Source organism: Ochlerotatus camptorhynchus, unplaced genomic scaffold (assembly GCF_037179485.1).
Source record: "Ochlerotatus camptorhynchus isolate MF236.1 unplaced genomic scaffold, CSIRO-AGI_Acam_v1.1 ptg000503l, whole genome shotgun sequence".
NCBI classification, from domain to species: Eukaryota; Metazoa; Arthropoda; class Insecta; order Diptera; family Culicidae; genus Ochlerotatus; species Ochlerotatus camptorhynchus.
Genome location: NW_027040988.1, coordinates 6,292,338 through 6,316,269, shown reverse-complemented (window position 1 = coordinate 6,316,269; position 23,932 = coordinate 6,292,338). Strand labels below are relative to the sequence as shown.

The window sequence follows — 23,932 nt, the reverse complement described above, 5'->3', positions numbered from 1 at the left end:
TCCACAGCAAAGGCAAGCAAATTCGCGGGTGCAACTCCCCCCCCCCCCCCCCACCCCTTCAACAATCTTCCGGTGATTCTGCCCCCCACCCCTGGATTCTGGAGACAACCCGCGCTAAACAACAACACCGATCTGTTCTCAGCAGATGAGCTGATGGAAATCTTCGTCAACATGACCGGTGCTCTCCGTAAGTGCCACAATATGCCCGAACAAATCCTCAGTAAGTTCATCATCCAGTATGGCGTCTAAACCGCTAACTATCATCACCTGGAATGCTTGCTCTGTAAGAGCTAAACAGATTGAGCTTGCCGACTTCTTCCGCAAGCACAGCATCGATGTGGGCCTTCTAACCGAAACCCATCTAAAGTCCGGCGACAGCTTCTGGTTGCCTGACCACAACATTATCCGGCTAGATCGCACCAGCTCCAGGGGGGGGGGGTGTTGCGATCGTCGTCAAGAAAGGGATAAAATACCACAGTCTGTCCCATATCTGCACCTCTGTCATCGAGGCCCTTGGTGCGGAGATGGAGTCGTCGACTGGATACGTCCAGTACATCGCCGTCTACTGCCCTCGACAGTGTGCCGCCAGTAGTGGACTAGCGGCTAAATTCAAGAAGGACCTGTTCACTATCACCCGTACCTGTTCCCGCTTCGTAGTTGGAGGAGATCTAAACGCTCGTCATGAGGTCTGGCTTAACTACCAGCAAAACCAGAATGGTCGTCTGCTGTTCGATCACTCACAGCATGGGCTGTACTCCGTTTGGTTTTCGGATGAGCCAACATTTATCTCACCGGCGGGCAACCCATCGACGCTAGACCTGTTCCTGACAAATACCGGTTTGTCCAAGTCAGTGGCCTTGGACGAACTCAACTCCTACCACCAACCAGTTCAGCCACAACTGGGCTACAACGTGACCCCTGCTCCAAGCCTGCGCAAGGACTACCACCGCGTAAACTGGGCCCAACTTGGACGCGAGGTAGACAAATACATCATCGACAACCCGCCGCTTGACACCGTAGAGGACATCGACCGAGCGTTGGAGGGACTCCACCAAGCCATAACCGTGGCTGACGAGGTGTGCGTCCGACGAGTTCCTATGAGGGGTAAGTTTATTGCCATTGATTCCCACACCCAACTCTTGATTCGCCTGAGAAATGTTCGTAGACGCCAGTTTCAGAGGACTGGAGATCTGGGCAAAAAACGTGAAATGGCCGATTTGAACAGGCAGATTGCTTCCAGAATGGACTCACTCCGAAATGAAAGTTTCGGGCGTGTTGTCCAGAATCTGAATGACCGCTCCAGACCATTCTGCGAGGTAGCCAAGGTCCTGAAAACTCATCCCAAACCCCGTTCCACCTCTCAGAGTCGAAAATGATGACGATCAAAAGCCAATCGCCCCACAGAAGAAAGCAAATGCAATCGCCGAGCATGTCGCTTAATCGCATTTGCTTGGCTCGAATATCCAAAGTCCGCTCGATGATCAGGTTGCGCAATGCGTTCAAAACCTAGATGCCTCCCCTTGTGTTGTGCCTCCGGCGGATAAGATTACAAAACAACAGATTTGCTCAGCGCTGAAATACACCACGAACATGAAGGGACCCGGGTTTGACGGTATATTCAACTTGATCTTGAAGAGACTCAGCATGAAACTGCAGTCTCTTCTAACCGCTATCTTCAACAGATGTTTGGAACTGCACTACTTTCCAAGCATCTGGAAGGTAGCAAAAATCATGCCAATCCCCAAACCCGGAAAGGATCCAACATTGCCTTCAAGTTACAGACCAATCAGTCTCCTTTCAGCGCTGAGCAAATTGTTCGAGAAACTCATTCTCAATCGTTTGCTCAAGATTGTCGAGCAACACAATATTCTTCTACCGGAACAGTTCGGGTTCAGGAAGGGGCACTCCACCAATCACCAGCTAGTACGGGTGATGAATAACATCCGAAGTAACAAAGCTGTATCTAAGTCCACAGTCACGGCATTGTTAGACGTTGAGAAAGCGTTTGACAATGTCTGGCATGATGGGCTTGGATACAAGCTTTGTAACTTCAACTTTCCATTGCATCTTGTTAAAATTACCCGTAACTACCTTCAGCAAAGGTCGTTTAAGGTATCGTTGAATGGCTGCCTTTCAAACACGCTCAGAACAGAGTGCTTAGGATGATGCTTCAACGTCCCAAGACATGACACAAGAATTTCAGACCTCCACCAAGAGGCGAACGTTCCAAAATTAGATTTCAAAATTGATGACATTAAGACTAGGTTTGTGCAGAAATGCAGTACATCAGAACATGCTTTGATAAGCAATGTTAGGCAGATTAGGTGTAAACAGTAGTTATAGGTTAGCTGTAGTTGTAAATAGTAGTTATAAGTAGTCTCCTTTTTCGAATTCAAAACAAACCAATCCCACCAAGGTGGTCATGCAAGACAGGCCTGATAGGACTAGGAACTGTAAATAATAATTTAAATTTCAAATGTACTAAAGTTGAAAAGATGCATATGTGTCACTTGATAATTCATACATGTAAACCAAACAAATACAAGAAATAAAGATCATTTAAAGTCAAATTCTTTACCTTCATGAGTACAAATCAAACCATTATACGAATCACACCCGTTCAATATACAAGTAATCTAACGCCGCGAATTCATTTCTTTTTCTCCTGACCGAAGCCAACGACAAGCCAACCAATCAGTCATTTTCAAGACTAAAGAGTTTAACTTTCTGTGGATAAACCCCTGAACCAGTGACCATTTCCGGATAGTTCGCTCAGCCGTTGCCAGGCGTTGGAGACAAGCGTGGTCCTTATGGAATTCTATCGATCCTTTGCTTCAGTATACTCGATGAATTCTATTCAACATTGTCTAAGTAATCTCCTCTTGGAAAGCTTGAAACACAAGATTTACAAGATTTCCTGTACGTATTCTATTACTCTTAAATTAATTTTGTACTGTGCTGAAGGGAGAAGAACGCGACTTTCTTCTATAAGCCCTTTGTATGTACAGTCGAGTTTCGCTCGCTGAACTATCTTTGAGTGAGCTACGTTTTAGTTGGGCTCCCGTTAATTGGGCTGTACAGGGATGGATCGCTCTTTTTTCAGTCTTTTTTGAAAATTCTATATTTTCACGATAAATCCAATTGAATTTTCAGTTAACCCATCTTAAAAAAGATTATTTCGTGCTATTAATCTCACTATCAAAATTTAAAATTTTCGCACCGTAGAGCCACACTCTGTATTTTAACTGAAGGTACACTTGCACTTGGAAATTTTGCATTTTGATATTTTGATATTTTGATATAACTATCTATTTTATGATGGGTTAACAAAAATTTTTGCTGAAATTTACGTCAGCATTCTATATCGTAAAGTAACCAAAAAGCCCCAAAAGAGGGATGTATTGCTAGGGCGGTAGCCCACATAAATCGAAGTCAAATGTCATTTCTGACAAAGCTGATTCCTTTTCGAGGGGCTCATGGATGAACAATTTGGATAGTTACTAAACGATTTTGATGATACTAAACAATCCGTGTATCCTTAAACCAGCGTTTACAGCTCAGCCCAACTAACGAAAGCCTTTCATTAAGCGGGCTATGGGTTTAGTTTAACGAGCGAAAGTTAACTGTACCAATGAATTAAACGGAATTTCGTGATAAATTTGATAATCAAAAACTCTCTGATTAAGCCCCTTTTGTTTGGTGAGGGCCATTTTCACAACCCCCACACTATGCCTGATTATCTGTAGCGACAAGTGTGACAACAAGTATGTGGCGCGTGAGAATACTATAGATAACAGGACGAGGCAAACTGGGTTTAGGGCGCAGAAGATTCACGATGGGTGACATATACTTCTTCGTGAACAGCACCGAAAAATCCGACTCGATGGACCATTTTATCCATTTCTGTAAGCATAATGCTCGAGCCGTTAGTGGCATCACCAAGCGTGCAAGCGTATTATGAGTGCCACGAAGCAAGGGTTCGATTCCTGCTCCAGCTGGTGGAATTTTTCGTAAAAATACATTTTTCTAGCGGGTCTACTGGGTGTTGGCCGTTGTCCGTATGTTATATAGTTGCTCAATCAATTCCATTCCACTACAAATATCATACGTGCCCAAATGAATCTGCTTCAACTATTCCGTCAACGGAAATATACATACCTATCACCATGGAGCAATTCTTGACGGTTCCTGCCGTCAAACGAAACCCACGAGCTATTTCGACTGTCCGGCGAAAGAGCAATCTAAAAGTAAATATAAAAAAAAGAACAATTTAAAACATACCACCCACGAAGCAAATCACCATTCACCCACCTTCAATTCCACACCAGCCGGCAGCACGATCGGCCGGAAGCTAAGCGAATGTGGACAAATCGGCGTCACCAGGATCGCCGGCACCGAGGGATGAATCATGGAAGCTCCTGCAGCGGCCGAGTACGCCGTACTTCCAGTGGGCGTGGACACAATCAGACCATCACCCTGCACCGAAGTGATGTGTTTCCCATCCAGGAACAGATCGATATTGCTCAGGTACGACGATAGACCGCGGTCGATGACCACTTCGTTGAGAACCTACGAGAGCACTTTGATTAATACTGCGGTTTGATTTAATTCAATCGCATTCGAGCTTACTAAAATATTAGTTGCGGGATCCTGCGATGATTTGAACGTTGAAATTTCCTGTTCCGTCTTGTCTTTCCGCACGATAATACACCGTAATCGGCTGCGCAGCGTCAAAGCAGCGTGCCCCTCCAGGACATTGGTAACCTGTTCCTGGAAGTTATCGAACTGAAACGGTGTGAGGAATCCGAGCGATCCCAGATGGAAAGCCATCACCGGTGGAACCGACTTCTGAAATAGCAACGACGCGTATATCAGCGTTCCGTCGCCTCCAAGACAAATAATGAAATCGATCTTGTCCGTCAGGTCATCCCGGCCGTCCCTACAATTGATGGAAACAGAAAATTGCTACAATTGCACCAGGTCATACTTTAAGGAAAATGATCCTACTTGAACGTTATCAGTTTATCCTGAATTTTGGTGAATCGTTTATCACCGGTCAATAGAGGGTCGTCCAAGATAGCAGCTTCTACCCACACGACCATGTGCTTCTCCTGGATCAACCACTCCACCAGCTCCACAAACGGTTGCAGCACCTTTGAATCACGAACCTTCTTTATCACTAGGACCGCCAGCGGAGGCTTGTACCAGGTCAGTCGCTGGCTGGCAGGGTCTTGAATTTGCCTGGAATAGGTGAGAATTGATTATTTTGTTTCGCTCCTGAAGAGTCCCGTATTTAGCACTCACATCACCATGGCGGAGTTTTTCATAATACGGCCACATGGTCCAAACTGTTGGAACGGTGAGGGCGCGTTCAAACTTCGTGTTCGCCTGGAAATAGATAAGAGAAAAACAGTTTAGTAACATTAATTCTGGTTTTTCCAAATTGGCAAATGAAAACAATGGAATTGAAAATATTTCCAATGTATCATTTCCAAACATAAACAAAAAGCTTAAAAATACTTCACAAGGTAAGACACAGGAAAACAGTCCCATTATCACACTAATCAGTTGAGAAACAAGAAAAAAAAAATGCGAAACAAAACTCGACCATCCAGTTTCCGATATCATCACATCGCATTCGACTTAAGTCTTGCATAACAAGCTCCTAGCTGTCTAGCGTGAGCGTTCGCCAACTCCATTTCAGGCCAGACTGCTTGGTAGCTTGGTAGTATAGAGCAGATAACCTCTCCGCTTTGCTTCCTTGCTTCCTTCCTTCCTTCCTTCCTACCTTGCTTCCTAACGAACTTCCCATCATCTCTTCGGTTCTGTCCTTCCCTATGTTACTTAATAGTATTTAATGCGATGCCCATCGGTTTCGGACGCTGCCAATCTATGTGAATGGCAAGCCGGTCCGGCGTTTCCCTGGTTGGTTTGGTTTTGAGCACGCAATCTTGTGTTAATTGGTACCAACTCATACTAACCACCATCATCGGCATCACTCTGCTGAGCCTCAACCAGAAGAGAACATGCCGTCGCGTCGGGCACGGTACATAAGGCTAGGTAACGAGCTACTGACTGAAGCTATATAGCTGGTCGCTGGTGAATGGGATCAAACTTTTCTATTGGGGTGGGTCTTATAATTAAAATCGAGTGGATAGTACGAATGACAAGTGCCAATCAAAATTCTTGAGGGCGAGAACTACAGTTTATTCTTCTTAGTGGTGTCCTACTTCCCCTCTGAGTGTTATATACCGCTGGGGCATATTGTTCACAAATCATAGTAAAGGTTGAACACGAAAAATTCCGGACACATAAAAACGCTGCCATTAATGCATTTTTTGAGATAAATTTTTCAAACTAAAAGTGTATATGATCACAGTAGGCATTGGTTGTCAGAATAAGTCCGTTTGTTTACATCATGGCTTCACTGGAGCAAGCACGTCACGATTCGATCCAGCACGTTCGGTCTATCCGCCCAGGAACTCGGTTGACCGTAATATTGCCTCGGAAGAATGTTAAATAAAAAAAAAGTCGAGATTCCCCTAAAAGTTTCTTGTCTAAGAAGCAATCTGCAGTTGCGGGCTGAAAAGCGAAACTTTCGTTACTCCTGGGACCATGAACCAGCAAACTTACCAGGAGGAGTGCCTACGGAAGAGACTACTGCCTTTTCTGGAGCAACATCAGGTGGATTGCCTATTCTGGCTGGACTTGGCAAGCTGCCACTACCCAAATTCCACCAAACAGTGGTACAGCGAAAATGGCGTCACAGTAGTTCCCAAGGAGATGAATCCGGCCAATACTCCGAAACAGAGGCCAATTGAGGAATACTGGTCAATTGTGCAATTGACCTGAAGGATTTCAAGCGGAAATGGAATTTGGCAACCCAACAAGTGGGAACAGGGCTCGTGCAAAAGATGATGGGCCGTGTACGAAGAGAAGTTCGAGCAATGGCCTATGGTAAGAAGGAAGACTGAAAAAATGGTCTTAGAATAAACATAATACCTACTAATGTATTGAACTATGAAAAATAAAACGCATTTTTAAACCCCAACAAGATTTTTGTGTTCAACCTTTAATTTAAATGTTTATCTGCATAGGGTAATTTTCCAATTGTTGTACACTTCACATTACTTACTGTGCAGTATTAACATAGAGGTAACTCTAAGACCAGAAGGTCCCGAAGAAACGTGCTTAAATTTTTGTCTCAGCTCTGGTACTCTCTTCGGTCCCAAGCTAATCGATGCACCCCTCGAAACTTAGAAAAATCCACGAACCCCTCATTTTATCTGTCAAACTTTCATAGCTAATCAAAACAAACACAGAATTTCGACTAGAATGGGGTGCGTTAATCGATTTGCTTGAGACCAATAGGCTAGTCAAGTAGTGAGCCAATTTAAAATCGTAAGCTTCCACCGCTTGGTATTAATCCATTTTCACAATGTTTACAATCATGATGACACCCTAATCAGTGATCAATTGTTGAATGATAAACATGTGGCAGTATTGAGAAATTCGTAGCTTTTAGTTTTAGGATTTGAAAGATCGTCGGTTGGCTTGCTTACTAGGCAGAAAAACGCGGTCCCAGGTCCTTCCATATAAAAAGGTATGTTGTTTTTCGTGTATTTTGTAAACCTTTTCGTTGTCGTCGGTGCCGGCTTTGAATAGTTATAACAACTTGAATAACGGTATCATGTGATATGAGGGGCTCGGTGGCCTTAGAGCAACCGTTTTTGCTTACTGAGCAGAACATCATGAGTCTAATCTCAAGCCCATTCACATACAAGATTCATCAATCGCTTTATTTGTTAACATGACTACATGGTAATAACAGCAACTCGATGATTAAAATGGAGCTCGTCTGCCTACCCGAGCAAAGTTTGAGATCAAATTGAAATCTAAATTTGATGTTGTGATTTCGCTGATAATGATTACTCAGGTTGCTGTCGTTTTGGTCGTTTTAACGGTTAAAATATCAAAATTGAGAGCAAACAAATCTTCCTGTGACATCACATTGAAAACTATTTCTGCTATCAGTGAGAGCAAAATGAAAACTAAATTTGATATCCATTTTTACCTGTTGGTAACAAAACAAATATTCAATTTGATGTTATGCTAAGGCAATGAAAACAAACCCACACAACAACAATATTTTTGAAGAGCAAATGTACAGCAAAATGAAAACAAAATTAGGTATCAAATTTGTCAATTGCGTAAACTGACATCAAATTATGATTTCAGTTTGATGTTGATATCAAAACTTGATTTCAACTTGCTGTCATTTTGATGCTGGACTTTGCTCGGGTAGTGGCAAACGTTTTTGCTTACCGAGCAGAAGACCGTGAGTTCAATCCCAAGCTCTTTCGCGTTATATGATCGTTAGGACATTAATTCAGCTTATCGTTTACCAAAACGAACGCTGCTGCAAACCCAACCCTATTACCCAATATCCCAGTGATTCCTCGTGGAAGTGCAGAGGTGTTCTCGGCTTCCATCAAATCGAGTGTCACGTCAACACATTCCCACCCTTCCTTTCTTGACCTGTGTTCGTAATTTCAATTGAATTCTGTCCAATGTTTCTATGGAGATTAATTTTACTAAAATTTTAAGCACAATTTCTGGGAGACATTCAAAACCATTTTGGCAAAGTACTTGAGTACTTAGGTAATACTGAAAAGGATTTCAAAACAATTCTGACCTTACCTACAAAGCAGATCAAATGGAATTATCGGATGAGTCTGAGAAGAGTGTGACGGTCATTCTGAAGAGTGTACCAAGGAAATTGTATTGTTAAGAATATTTTAAGAATTTCGTAGAGAAAAATGGACACAAAATTGAACCAATTCTTGGGGATTATTACCAGTTTGAGGGAGTTGTGGAATTGGAGAGTGATTTATAAGAGATTACAAGAGGTAATGCTAAGAATTCTTAGAATGTTACTGGAAAAGTTTAGATATTTTCAAGATTATTTTAGGGGAATATAAAATGAAAATATGATGAAATTCTAGGATGATTTAAATTGAACTAAAAAAAAGGCGATGATATCCGGTGAAGAGTTCCAAGTAAATTCAGACTAACAAAAACAAATCATAATCTGGGACGGAGGAAAAATATAAATTCCAGAATTTAGAATCATTGCAAGATCCTGAGACTTCAAAAATGAAGCTATCAGACTTTCATTTTAGTAAGATAATAAAATTATTCTTTGGCATAAAATTATTCGTAATGGTCATGCGAATAATGGAGTTACCCGTAGTTTAGGTAAACTGTGTGTGAGTTCCACGATGTTAGGCTTTAATTCCCACTTCAGGGTGTTGTGTGTTGTATGATGTCATGAATTAAACTGTAAATCTGATGAACCTCAGACTAATATTAAAGTTATTTAGAACTTATATTTTTTTTAATTCTGGTACTGCATCAAATAGTAAGGACTACATCGACTATTAGTTCAAAAAATCCATCCCAACGAATTTCCTTGATTCTTTGCTACTCATTCTTTTATAAAAAGTTACAGTTTAAAAAACAATTCTAACCATATTTTCTCCTGTTTTTTTAACCACATATACTCAATTTTTGAAATCCTTCGTAATGGTTATTTGAACTTTTTGGGCACACCGTGTCTATACTTATCAGCTTTTGGATGATTTTAAAGCAATGCTAACAAGTTATTTGTTTTATATAATTTATTTAAACATGTAATTTAAATAAATTCCAGATGATCATACTGACCTATTTTTACGGGAGATTGGCATACCACTTGGATTTCAATAGCATTATGTTAAAAAGATTATTTTTTGGAGCATTCCAGATTTTTCCAGATTTTATATTTTACTTGGTCCAGATTTTTCTGAAAATGACCTGGCAACGCTGCGTACTGGTCCATTCCTCATTCCGTTGTTGGTTTTCTTCTTCCGTTCGTTGTTGTACTGGCTGCTTTCGACCCTTCCGCTTTGGGCAAAAATTGTTGTTCCCTTGGTATAATATGTTCCCCTTCCGATTAAGGAAATGCAGCGATTAAGTAAGACCTCGCACATCTGTAAGCATATCGAGGCCCAAAGTAGCTGGAAATTTATCCCATACTACACGCTTTACATCACCGTATTTCCCTAGTACCAATGCTAGATCGCTATCCGGGAATTCTGGTGGTAGGTCGTAAACTCTCACGTGCTGAACGGTGCCCCAGCAGGTGACATGCGTAGCTCAACTGACTTCCCATCGGCATAATGGAAAATTAATTGTTCACTGTTGTTTAGCAAACAGTAAAGTATCGAATCCTCTGATTTTAACTTGATAAACATAGGTTTTTCCTCCGCTATACGGTATGTAGCGATCATCTGAGTGGGATCCGTATCCAGCGATTTTACAAACTTCACAATGTCTTCCATTGATGGTTTCCCCGATCCATGTGAGAAGCTAAATCTGATCGTCAGTTTTACTTCCACGACATCTCCACTAGTTGTTTGCTCCCAACAGGGTAACAGCAAAAGCGAACGAACTTCAAACAATGAGCAAGCACCACAACAATGAGTTGCTATTGAAAAACAGACTATCACGTGACTCGTACCGAAAAAAAAAACACACAGCTACTTGTGTCAACAGCTTAGCAAAACGCGAACTCAGAATTGAAGTACTTTAAACCGTGTTATATTTAAATTTTTCCTCATTTCACAACCGTTGAACCACTCTAAACGGCCATACCATTGTGATTATTTCACAGCATTGCTAATAATGTATACATATAGGGGAAATGGCTCTAATGTTGGCCTATAGATCTAAGATTGGGCCCATCGCTAAAAATCTGCTATTTATCGATTGTATCTAGATGAACGCGTCATTGAGACGGTACTATTGGATATTTTTGGTTGCTATTGAAAATTTAGTCGATTGCTGAATCTATGTATGGGCCCACATTAGGGACACTTAGGCCGACATTACATACATTTCCCCTATCTATGTCTTTTCCGTTACCATGGAGTCGACAAAGTAAAAATTAAAGGAGAGCAGCAAAATGAAGCACATGCGATACGATAATGGAGTGATGCTCGTTAAGAAAATACCCGGAGATGGGGAATGTCCATTTGTCGCAATGGTGTTACGGTTTTATAAGACGCAACAACGAACTTAAGATCATCATACTAAAATAATGGACGTCGATATATCGTGGAGCACATCAGAAATAACATTGGAGAATTTCGAAAGACTAGCAGGAACTTGAAGTAATGCAGAGAAGGCCAACGAGCTCGCAAATAGAAACGAAAATTTGACAGAAGAAGACGTTTTAAATTATGCTCATATGTATACAAACATTGCTTACACTAAATAGGGTAAATGGCTCTAATGTTGGCCTATGGATTTAACATTGGGCCCATCGTTAAAAATCTGCTATTTATCAATTTTATCTAGATGAACGCGTCATTGGGATGGTACTAATGGATATTTTTGGTCGCTATTGAAAATTTAGTCGATTGCTAAATTTATGTACAGCTATGTTCGATAAAATAACAGCGCATGCCGATTTTCATACAAAATGGTCAAATTTGGCATGATGTAGCTTTGTTAACATATGATCAATTGAGCTGAAACATTCGCCAAAGAACTACATATATGTTCAATTTTACGATTACAAAATATTAAATTTTTGGAAGCACCTGCCGAAAAGTGATCACACCAGGTGAAATTGTTCAAAATAATAGCAGTTTTATATTTGTAAATTTACGTGCTGCAAATATTTTAAACATTTTAAATAATTATTATGAACATTTGTTAGAATTTGTTGGGATTGTTAGAATTTGAGAAATGTTAAATTTAAAATCTCAAAATTAAGCTGAAATGAAAATTATTAGTACTGCTATCATTTTGAACAATTTTACCTGGTGTCTCACTTTCCGGCAGGTGATTCCAAAAATTTGATGTTTTGTAATCGTAAAATTGAACATATTTGTAGTTCTTTGGTGAACGTTTCAATTCAATTCATTATAAGTTAACAAAGTTACATCATGTCAAAGTTGACCATTTTGTATGAAAATCGGCATGTGCTGCTATTTCATAGAAGACAACTGTATGGGCCCAAATAAGGGGCATTTACGCCGAAATTACATCCATGTTGCGCAAAACGAAAACGTTCTGCACAAGCTTGAGCATTTTCACGGGGTGCCAGATTATTGTTGAAGAAATCAAAGTTGCCAATTTGCGGGATTTTGTAACCGCCAGACTATAAATTTAGTTACTATACTTTTGACTCCTGGTCCTGAATTATTGTCTATGGGGATAACGCTAACGTTATGCAACGTTTCATATAAAACAGCTGCTGCGTGTGCTTTCCTTCGATTATTGACCGGTTCTACAAAATCAATAAAAAAAAACTGATATCGTAAGTAAAATATACCGAAAAGTTACGTTTAATCGTCTAACAGAATGATTGAATGATTACACTAGTTCACAAATCATAGAAAAAAAATAACCTATGAATATGCGCTGAATCCAAAAATGTAGTACAAAAAACAAATATATCTGGCTGTAATGCAGCTATATCAATCATTTTAACGCCAAATTAAAGGTGAAAAAACTTGATCAGCAAGACACTGCGGCAGGAGCTTGTGTTTTGTGTAGCAATTTGAGCGGGGTTCTCTCTGTTTATACTCTTTAGTATGACGCGCTTGACATAGATGGCCCACAGCGACTCACGAAGAGCTACTGATTTCGATCAATAGCGGTGCGGCTTCTTCCTCTGTCTATGCATACTTATGTGGGCTGCAGTTCGCTGCTTGCAGGCAGCCTTTCATTGTGCACTGGAGAACATCACCACTCACCACGCGAGGATTGAATAAACACCGTTTGGTGAGACCGGATGGAATTCAACTTTGAAATCTGTGTTAGGGAAATCATGGTGATAATTTTAATTATCATAGCAACAGTTGCACGTTCAAGCAATTTTCAATAGCGACATTTTGAAAAAAAATGATAATGTCTTAAATTTAGCAGATGCGTAGAAATATTTCAGATCGATTGATGATAAAACTTTTGAAATTGGTTCAGGGGCAGCTAAGCTATTAACGTTCAAAATCTTTCATAATTTTGTTACATATTCCATTTTCGGTTTTCACAAAACCATATAAAAAATCGCAGACGTAGTCCTACGTCAAAATGGCTTCAATCTCGTAAAAACGCAAAATGACAAAAAGCACGTGCTTAGCTTGGCACAATTGGCAAATTAGCATAATTTTATTAATCTTGTTGATTAAAATATTCAATCAAGCACTCGTGCCTCAAAACAAAATCTTGTATTTGCTATTGTACAGTAAGCCAGAAATTAAATCTAGCAGAAATAAATAAACAACGCCCTGTGATTGCATCAAATAAAGTAGACGTCTTCAGCAAGGAAAACTAGCTTAGTTTGGACTATGGACGTTGAAACCACTCGTTTGCCAACGATTGGGACAATGGAATAGCTTAAAGCGTATAAGAGCTACCTCATGTTAAACGTCACGCTTATGAAATTCATATATGTCGTTCAGAAGTCGAATCTTATGAAATTCTTAAGTTTATTTGCTTCAATGTATAATGTGGAGGATAAATACCGTATCGATGGCTGATTGATCTACACTTTATTATTGTACATTCAAGAGGTTTGCCGTTTTGGACAAAGTTGTAGATCAATAAATTTTATCGAAAGTTGCTGAAGGCATCAAAGCTTTACATATTCAAATAATTGAGCTATAGGGAACATCTTCAATTTGTATGATTCTTTTGTGAAAGTCTTAAGATTTTCCAAACAATCCGAAACCCTCAAAACAAGCTCCACCTTACAAAATAATTTCGGTGACTGTCACTAATCTCAATTCAAACGACTTGCTTCTGTCCACCCCAGTACACAACGATCATAAGCTTGACACTTTTCCTTTGCCACGAAAACCTCCGGGCGAAATGTAGTGGATAGAACACCACTCCTCGCACAGCATCCTCTGTGACGCCAATCCTATCCAATCCAATCTCCACGGCAACCGTTTCGTTGTACTTTGGTACCTGCTGCTGCTGCTGTTGCCAGACAACCTTTAGCTCCATCGAACAGGGAGAGAGCGAGGCAAAGGCATAGGCTTAAAAAAAAACTTGCAAATCTAGTTTTTTCGCACTCGTCATACAGTGTTCAGTTTTTTGTTCTTTCGGATTTTTCGAGCCTTAAGAAACTAGTTCTCGGAAAACGTTATCATCGCACACTCAACGATTAAGATTTTGTCACACACTCAGTGTGGGCTTGCTAGAATCGACCGACCAACCTTCTAGCTCGCCAGAGCAGCATCTCGTCTTCCTCGGCCGGGATGTCCCCATCGACGGTGGCATGACCATTGATGGAAGTGGTGTTGCTACTGTTACTGGTGCTACCACCACTACCGTAATACTGGTTGACATTGCCGTGTTGGCCATGGTTCAGATGATGTAGATAATGATGACTAGCAGGGCTATTAAAGTTCACCAGGTCACTCATGTAGTCATCCTTCTCGTAGGATTCTGTCATTTTAAAAACTTCGACCGTTGTTCAAGCACCGAAAAATTAGCAAACTATTCCACAAAACTGAGATCCCTTTCGTCTCGTAGCACCAACTACCGTCCAACACGCGATAACCAACGAACTGAACTGGCACTTGAACTTTTTGTTTTCGCTGTCGTTGTCGATGCTGTCCAAAGTTGTTAGAAACCATTCATTAACTAATTGATCACATATATTGATGTTCTGCTGACTTCTAGGGGAGGAGCGTGTCTGTACACACAAACAGCAAACAAATTCGCGCGCGCCCTTTTTTGTCCAAACATTAACTCCTATTAACTCTGGCGCAAAATACACACGCAAGCACTGTCAGCACCCAGACGAAACTGAATCAACTGTGTGAATGAACACTACAACACGGAGCAGGCCACAGAGTGTATAGAGAGCAGGCAGGTCAGACGGGCACGATCGATCAAGAACCAGCGAACGAACGATCTTACGTATGGTGCTCCGTGGGCTTTGCGTCGATCAGCCTGAGAATGGGAATGACCTGACCGTGGAAGGGTGCGAAATTCGTGGCTCAAAAAGGAACATAAATCGCGTCACAACGACGTCTCGAGATGACACCAATCAACTGACTGCTACTCAAGACTATCTCCCGCATAGAAGTGCCTACAATCTGATCAATGAAAATAAAAAAAAACAGTACTGATAGACGCTTTTTTACAACCAAACAAAATATAAATCGTATGTCGTCGCTTCCGTACTATCTTGGTTCACGTTAAAAAATATGTGAATGGTTTTGATGATGTCTGTGAGATTTTCGGGGCATCTCCATCGTAAAATTATTGCCATAGAAATATCATAACAATGTAACGAATATTTTTTCAAACAAGATAGGCTCAGCACACGGCTAGATATGTAACTAACAACGCAAAGTAAGTTGTTTACCGATGAGGATGGTTTTATTGCTTCACTGCGGAAGACATTGAGAATTTATTAGAGGAAGTAGAGCGGAAATCGTACCTTTCGATTAGACGAATTTTAATGTTAGTGGACTTCTCGTCCAATAAAATAAATATTCAATTATATTTAATGTGGATTTCCTTCCAAGCCGCTGTGTAGCTATTGTCTAACTTCAAAAATATAATAAGGTGTGGACGAGGAAGCACACAACGTTTTTAACGATTACATTCGTAATTAAGTGAGAAACGCTAGCTGAAACAATGGGAAGCAGTTTCCAAGAATCATTTAATCCTAACTAATGTCATTAAATTAGGTTTTAAACAACTGTGTGAACAAATAAATTGCTCAACGTCTAAAATTAAAATAATAGGTAACGGCATCAGTTCTCGGCTTATTCCTCTATTCTCGTTGCATCACTCATATCAAAGGCAAGATTGAAGTAAAGAAATGCAAATGAAAAAGATTTAATAAACCACTCAGACTAAGTAGAAAAAATGAACACTGAAAAAAGTTAAACGTTGTTTCCAAGACCCGACCGCATTATTGACGTAGGACTGCGAGATTTTTATTGGTCCTCCAACTAAACAAAATTTCGAAGGCTGCTGTTTAGATTTATGACCTTATTTGCATTCTTTATCGTAAAATCAATGTTCGGCGACTGAATAATGTTTGTTTTTTACTTAGTGAACGGCATTCGTTAATTAAAATTCGTTTTATTAATCAAACCAGTTGCTAAATGTTTTTGACGTAGGACTACGTCTGTGATTTCTATATGGGGGTACACTTTGTGAAAACCGAAAATGGAACATGTAACAAAATTATGAAAGATTTAGAACATTAATAACTCAGCTGCCCCTGGATCAATTTCAATAATTTTATCAGCAATCGATCAGAAATATTTCTACGCATCAATATCATTGCTTCCGACTGATGATATTCAACAAGAAAGTATTGAAAAAGTGATCATGTCAAGCATTGTACAATGTGCAAATAAAGCAGTGATAATTTTATTATGAAAAAGACGTTCTTCCCAAACCCAGTCGTCATAATCGAGTACCACTTGGTTGCACATCATCCTGCTTTTACCTGAAAAGATATAAAAGAGCGCGGCTGTCTAGCCTCGACTCATTTTCGCATCGTGAGCAGAAAGGTTGTGGCAGGTTAGGTAGTCCACTCTTCTACCCAACAAGCAACAATGACTGGCAAAGGAGGAAAAGGTCTTGGTAAAGGAGGCGCCAAGGCGTCATCGCAAGGTTCTTCGTGATAACCGCCATCCGTCTTCTGGCTCGCCGTGGTGGTGTCAAAAGTATCACCGGTCTACGAGGTGTTCTGTAGGTTTTCCTGGAAAATGAGATCCGTGATGCTGTCACTTACACTGAACACGCCAAGCGTAAGCGGCCATCGATGTCATCTACGCTTTGAAGCGACAGAGACGCACTCTGTGTGGTTTCGGAGGTTAAATCATCACCCACTTTGGTAATAAAACGGCTATTTTCAGGGCCAACAAGTTTATTACAGTAAAGAGTTGCAATAGAATTTATGAGTGCCTGTTTGTCCATATTCAGAACCACACGCCCCCAACGACCACACAAAATGAGTTGTATTCTAGTAACCAAACTTGGAAGCACCCCAGTGATTTGGATCGATTCTCTTCATCAACTTTCTCTTTGAAAAAATACAACAAATTTGGTACGCCTAAAATTCGAAATCGGAAAGAGTTAAGATAATAGATGATCGATCAATTAAAAGAACTAAATGCGCTTCACATTTGTTCCATCCACTAGCGGTCCTACGTCAAGCTTCCGGTCGTGCCCCTAGGCACAGGACCTTTTACTTTTTCAAATTAATTGAAGACCATTTGACACCATCTGACATTTGGATGTTGCAGAATTTCATCAGATCAGGGCTCTACATTTTCGAAGCTCTAAAATGAACTCGAATTTTGTCTCTTTCATGCAACTTGTTCATCGCATCCTATCAGCACCAAACGAAAATGAAAAAGAAGCACGCCTAGAGCGAAAAGCTGGCTGTGGATTTTCTCGTCGTTGCTTTGCTCATCACTTTCAATGAAAGTAATGTCGATTATCGAAATTATGGCTTTCAATCCCTTTCACCGACACTCTATCACCGCTCTTTCAATTTTTTTAATATGCGTTATGTCCCGTTCTCGTTACATTTTTTTAGATAAATATGTGAATAGAAGATAAATTAAATAGATTCCGTGTAATCTTTAAGTGTTTGCACGCGCTTCAAATATATATTTTCATTTTGAATGAATTGAATGCGACGGGAGAAAGATAGACAAGCTATTGAATATTTGCTTGCAGAAGCCGAATGATGTTCTAGATTACTGCGAAGCTGTTCGACTTAAACAGGAAAAGGAAACTAGCAGACTCTTCATTGCATCATTTTTGTCAATTGAAGCTGATACTGGAACGCCTTGCTTCAGACAAGTGTTGTTTAACAAAATCTTATTTCAGTTTACGGACAGTAATTACCAGTTCCTTCAAATAGCGAAGATTGTGTGCCCACAATAGAACGACCCTGAAATTGCCTGTTCTATTTAAATGTGTTTACATTATCGTATTAATTTAATAAAGTCTTTTCGTGGCAACTTATCAGCATATATCACGGCAGGCCCAAGGTTGCTAACGAAATTACTAGGTGGGGTGAAAAGTATACGGAATGCGGAATACATAGCCCTGGTCCTCACAAGTTCCTACTTCACGCCTCCCCGAGTCATATGATAACAAAAGACTACCAGCTAAAACATGGACACAGCTGGGTGGCGTAGCCTGGGCAATGTTGCCAGTCCGGCAATAGCAAAGTGAAGAGCAAGCCACCCTGGAAAAAACACAAAATTGCAAATACTGAAGAAAGAAATACGGATCGGAACAATCGGCACAGACCTACGTGACGAAATAAGGACTACGATTGGAAACTCGGAACATGGAACTGCAAATCGCTCGGCTTCCCGGGCTGCAATAGGTTAATCTATGACGATCGTCAACCACGCAACTTCGAAGTCGTAGCACTACAGGAACTTTGCTGGACGGGACAAAAGGTATGGAAAAGCGGGCATCGAGCGGCTACTTTCTACCAGAGCTGTGGCACCACCAACGAGCTGGGAACCGGCTTTGTAGTCCTGGGTAAGATGCCCCAACGGTTGGTTGGCAGCCGATCAACGCGAGGATGTGCAAGTTGAGGATAAAGGGCCGTTTCTTCAACTACAGCATCATCAACGTGCACTGCCCACACGAAGGGAGACCCGACGACGAGAAAGAAGCGTTCTATGCGCAGCTGGAGCAGGTGTACGACGGCTGTTCGCAACGGGACGTCAAAATCGTCATCGGCGACATGAACGCTCAGGTAGGACGGGAGGCAATGTATAGACCGGCAATCGGGCCAAACAGCCTGCATGCCGTATCGAACGACAACGGCCAACGATGCGTGAACTTTGCAGCCTCCCGGGGTATGGTAGTTCGAAGTACCTTTTTCCCCTGCAAGGATATCCACAAAGCCACCTGGAGATCACCTCAACAACACACAGAAAACCAAATCGATCACGTTCTAATCGACGGGAAATTCTTCTTCGACATTATCAACGCCCGCATGTACCGCAGTTCGAACATAGATTCGCACCACTACCTAGTTGCAGTATGCATGCGCTCAAAACTCTCGACGGTGCATAACACCCGTCGAAGTCGAACGCCACGACCCAACATTGAGCAACTACAGGACGCCGGAGTTGCCCAGGACTACGCTTAGCAGCTGGAAGTTGCACTACCCACGGAAGAGCAGCTTGGCGCAGCTTCTCTTGAAGATGGCTGGAGGGACATCCGATTCGCCATAGGTAGTACTGCTGCAACGGCACTAGGTACTGCAATCCCGGACCGAAGAAATGACTGGTTTGACGGCGAATGCAAACTGTTAGTAGAGGAGAAGAATGCTGCAACACCGCACGAGATTGAATGTGGAGCGATACAGACAAGCGCGGAACAGACAAGCCCGGACAGACAAAACTCGGTTTTCCGAAGGAAGAAGCGTCAGCAAGAAGACGGAGACCGCGAGGCGATAGAAAATCTGTACCGTGTAAACGACACACGGAAGTTCTACGAGAAGCTAAATAGTTCGCGCAAAGGCTACGTGCCGCAAGCCAATATGTGCAAAAGAAGGTAACCTTTATCACGACCGAGTGTGAGGTGATTGAGAGGTGGAAGCAGTACTATGACGAGCACCTCAATGGTGAAGCAGCAGAAAACGAAGGTGGCACGGCAACATACCTTGGAGCACGCGCAGAAGACGAAGTTGAGGAGGAGATCGGTCGACTGAAGATCAACAAAGCAACTGGTGTAGATCAACTACCAAGTGAGCTATTAAAATACGGTGGTGAAGCACTGACTAGAGCGCTGCACTGGGTAATTGCCAAGATTTGGGAGGAGGAGATATTACCGGAGGAGTGGATGGAAGGTGTCATATGCCCAATCTACAAAAAGGGCGACAAGTTGGATTGCTGCAACTACCGCGCGATCACACTGCTGAGCGCTGCCTACAAGGTACTCTCCCAAATTCTATGCCGCCGCATGTCACCATTTGCAAGAGAGTTCGTGGGGCAATACCAGGCGGGATTCATGGGTGCCCGCGCTACCACGGACCAAATTTTCGTGATTCGGCAGATTCTGCAGAAATGCCGCGAATACAACGTGCCCACACATCATTTGTTCATCGATTTCAAATCCGCATACAACACAATCGATCGAGATCAGCTATGGCAGATTATGCACGAGTACGGATTTCCGGATGAACTCACGCGATTGGTCAAGGCGACGATGGATCAAGTGATGTGCGTTGTTCGAGTATCGGGAACACTCTCGAGTCCCGAATCTCGAAGGGGGTTACGGCAAGGTGATGGACTTTCGTGTCTGCTATTCAACTTCGCGTTAGAAGGTGTGATCAGAAGAGCTGGGATAGACACGAGTGGCACGATCTTCAGGAAGTCCATCCAGCTTCTTGGCTTCGCCGATGACATTGACATCATGGCATGGAACTTTGAGACGATGGTGGAAACGTACATCAGACTGAAGGCTGAAGCTAGGCGGATTGGACTTGCCATCAACGCATCAAAGACAAAATACATGAAAGGAAGAGGTTCTAGGGAAGACAATGTTAGCCTCCCGCCCCGAGTTCAGATTGACGGTGACGAAATCGAAGTGGTCGATGAGTTCGTGTATTAGGGCTCACTGGTGACCGCCGAAAATTATACCATCAGATAAATTCAAAGACACATTATGGCAGGGAATCGTGCCTACTTTGGACTCCGGAGGACACTTCGGTCGAATAAACGGTGATTAGACCGGTGGTCCTCTACGGCCACGAAAGCTGGACTATGCTCGTGGAGGACCAACGCGCCCTTGGTGTATTCGAACGGAAGGTCGTACCATCTACGGTGGAGTGCAGATCGATGACGGAACGTGGAGGAGGCGAATGAACCACGAATTGCACCAGCTGCTGGGAGAACCATCCATCGTTGCAAAAATTGGGCGACTACGGTGGGCTGGGCACGTCCTAAGAATGCCGCCCAAAGACCCAGTGAAAATGGTTCTAGAAAGCGACCCAACAAGAAGAAGAGGCGTGCAGCGGGCAAGGTGGATCGACCAAGTAGAAGGCGACCTGCGGACCCTTCGCAGGCTACGAGGCTGGCGAAGTGTGGCCATGGGTCGAGTAGAGTGGAGACGACTTCTTCGGACAGCAGAGTAAGTAAAGGTAAGTAAGCCTTGTAGTCCGATCATATTTAGGCAGACATGCCAAATTTGAGTGCGATACTGTCTTTACTTTTGTTTTGACAGCTGAATGTTTGGTGACGTGTTTGGCATCATGTAAAAACAATTTTCGTTCTCTCATAAAACACTATTTTTTGGGAGGCAAAACGGCGAAGAAAACAAAAGAAACGCTGGATAAATATTATGGGGATAATGCTCCGTCCCACATTTTGGGCCAGATTTTTCAAAAACACGAACGTGAGAGCACTTCGAAAGAGTGTTTGGACTTGCTGATGCTGAATCGGGCGGACTTTTGGCATCGATTGGTAACTGTTGATAAAACCTGGATCCACTATTACACCCCAGAGAACAGAATGAGTGCCCGGCAATGGACTGAAGCAGGCACGAGTGCTCCGAAGTGGCCGAGGGAGGCTCGATGGATCGGAAAGGTTATGGCGTCGGTTTTCTGGGATTGTCATGGTATACTCTTCGTGGACTACCTCGAAAAAGGAAAAACCATCAACAGCGAGTATTACTGTGCATTATTGGAGTGATTGAAGGCCGAAATCTCTGCAAAACGGCCTCACATGAAGCGAAAAAAAAATTGATTTTGCAAGACAATGTTCCGGTGCACAAGAGCATCGCAACCACGGCTAAAATCAATGACTTACGGCTCCAATTGCTTCCGTATCCACTGTATTCGCCCAATTTGACTCATAAAGTTGGAAAATCGCTGGAATAAGTGTATCGAGCTAAAAGGGGACTAGGGAAAATGGATGTAATGTCGGCCTAAATGCCCCTAATTTGGGCCCATACATAAATTCAGCAATCGACTAATCTAGATAAAATTAATAAATATCAGATTTTTAGCGATGGGTCCAATCTAAGATCCATAGGCCAACATTAGATCCATTTCCCCTATATTGAATAAAAAAAAAAATATAAAAAAAATCATTCCCAAGGAGGTTACTTTTTACCCACTTGGAAGTTGGAGGCAACCAAATGTTCCATTTGAAACAAAATAGACAACATAGAATGAAAAAGAACGAATAACGATTTTTTTAATAATCAGACCGCCATCCAAAAGATCTTGTCAACCTGAACATGTTTGCTGCAGATAGCAACATTCTATCTATTCGAGCAGCCAAGTTAAACCAAGTAACTAGTAGTCAAATGGAAAACTAGCGCCGTGCAATTTTCAACATAAATCTTCACCATCCAATAGGTGGGCTTCGTGGTCATGCGGTTACCCGTCGTTCAGGCGTATTGTGTATGCCACGAAGTAAGGGTTCGGTTCTCACTGCAATCGGTGGAACTTTTCGTAAATCGGAAATTTCCCTACCGGTCGATTGCGTGTTGTGTGTTGTCCGTTGTCTAGTGCTAAGGCTAAAATGTCAATCAATTAAGCATTTACTTGTATTTCATTTCCACTTTAATGATATTGGTGTTATCGAGAATTTTATACATAATGACAAGCCAATACAACAGCTACATCTTACAATTTTTTTGGATGGGTGGATAGTAGACTGATGCAAATTTTGACATTTTTGGTCCACAATGCTCAAACGGTTCCAAATGGGGTCCTGATTAGTCTCCCAAAATTTGAACTCATTTGAAAAGAAACTGACTTGGCACAAACCATTTGAAGTTTATATGGAAATTACTATAGGAAAACCAAATATTTTGTTCATATCCATCTAACAATTTACGATATCGCTCTGCTTTGAAGAATGGTAACTGAGCTCGTAGAAAATTTTCTCAGCTACAACTTTGTCGAAAAACTTTTCAGTATAACATATATAGTATACATCATATAGTATATATAGTATACATCAAAAGTAATCAATAATTCAAGCCACTAATGTCTTAAGATTATGCTCAATCAACTGTTCAGCAGGCAACATTGGTGTTTCTGGCGCTTGGAATAGAGCACAAAAATCATGGCTACTATGTAACACTGCAAGATACAGTGTTGCTCACAAAACAGCTGCTTGATCATGCCATAAGATTATCAATCTCTTAAACAATTAATAACTATTTTATTTGACGTTTGGCTCAATAACTATATTCTGCTAAGTTGAAGCTGAGAAAATTTTCCACAAGTATTGTTTTTGAATTTTTTAACAGTGCCATATGGAAAAAGGTAAGAAGACAATGAACAAAAAGTTTGGGTTTCCCATAGTAATTTCCATATAAACTACAAATGGTTTGTGCCAAGTCAGTTTCTTTTCAAATGAGTTCAAATTTTGGGAATTTAATCAGGACCCGATCTGGAACCGTTTGAGCACTGTGGAGCGAAAATGTCAAAATTTGCATCAGTCTAGTGGATAGTATTGAAATTTTTTGCATAATAGCAAAGATATCTAAGTAACAAGATATCCCTCCAATCACAAGGCAATGGATACACCATCCTTATGTCATTGCAGTGCCATCTGATGAGTGCACATTGAAACTATTGGGAGTCCCCCCGCCAGCAAGACTCAATAAATGGCAGCTTCAGTATGACAGATGCCAGCGTGGATGTTGATGATCAGCCAAAGGAAGAGGACGATATCATCATCTTTATATTGCGATAGCAAAATTCTCCCTTTTTTGTGATTGCTCCGAATTTCAATCATTATCATTGTAACCCAACAGAAACACTTGAGAAAACAATCATATATCCAAGCTCGCATCATGACGGGCTTGTAATATGTTTTGCTTAGGAGTGAACGAGTTTCCGATATCA

General features: G+C 41.6%; 1 protein-coding gene across 3 annotated transcripts in view; it reads right to left on the bottom strand.

The window, feature by feature from the left end:
- LOC135712732 (NAD kinase-like) overlaps window positions 1–23,932 on the bottom strand; it is a 113,103-nt gene that overhangs the window by 11,675 nt on the left and 77,496 nt on the right. For 2 of the 3 annotated variants that reach the window (XM_065235773.1, XM_065235770.1), the window contains exons 2-6: window positions 5,305–5,388; window positions 5,008–5,241; window positions 4,630–4,939; window positions 4,312–4,569; window positions 4,159–4,241 (exon numbers count right to left, since the gene is read on the bottom strand). In XM_065235773.1, coding sequence (XP_065091845.1) covers window positions 4,159–4,241; window positions 4,312–4,569; window positions 4,630–4,939; window positions 5,008–5,241; window positions 5,305–5,388 — 969 coding nt within the window. Of the gene's footprint in view, window positions 1–4,158; window positions 4,242–4,311; window positions 4,570–4,629; window positions 4,940–5,007; window positions 5,242–5,304; window positions 5,389–14,270; window positions 14,656–23,932 lie in introns of those variants that run through there. The other variant, XM_065235772.1, reaches the window with a different exon arrangement.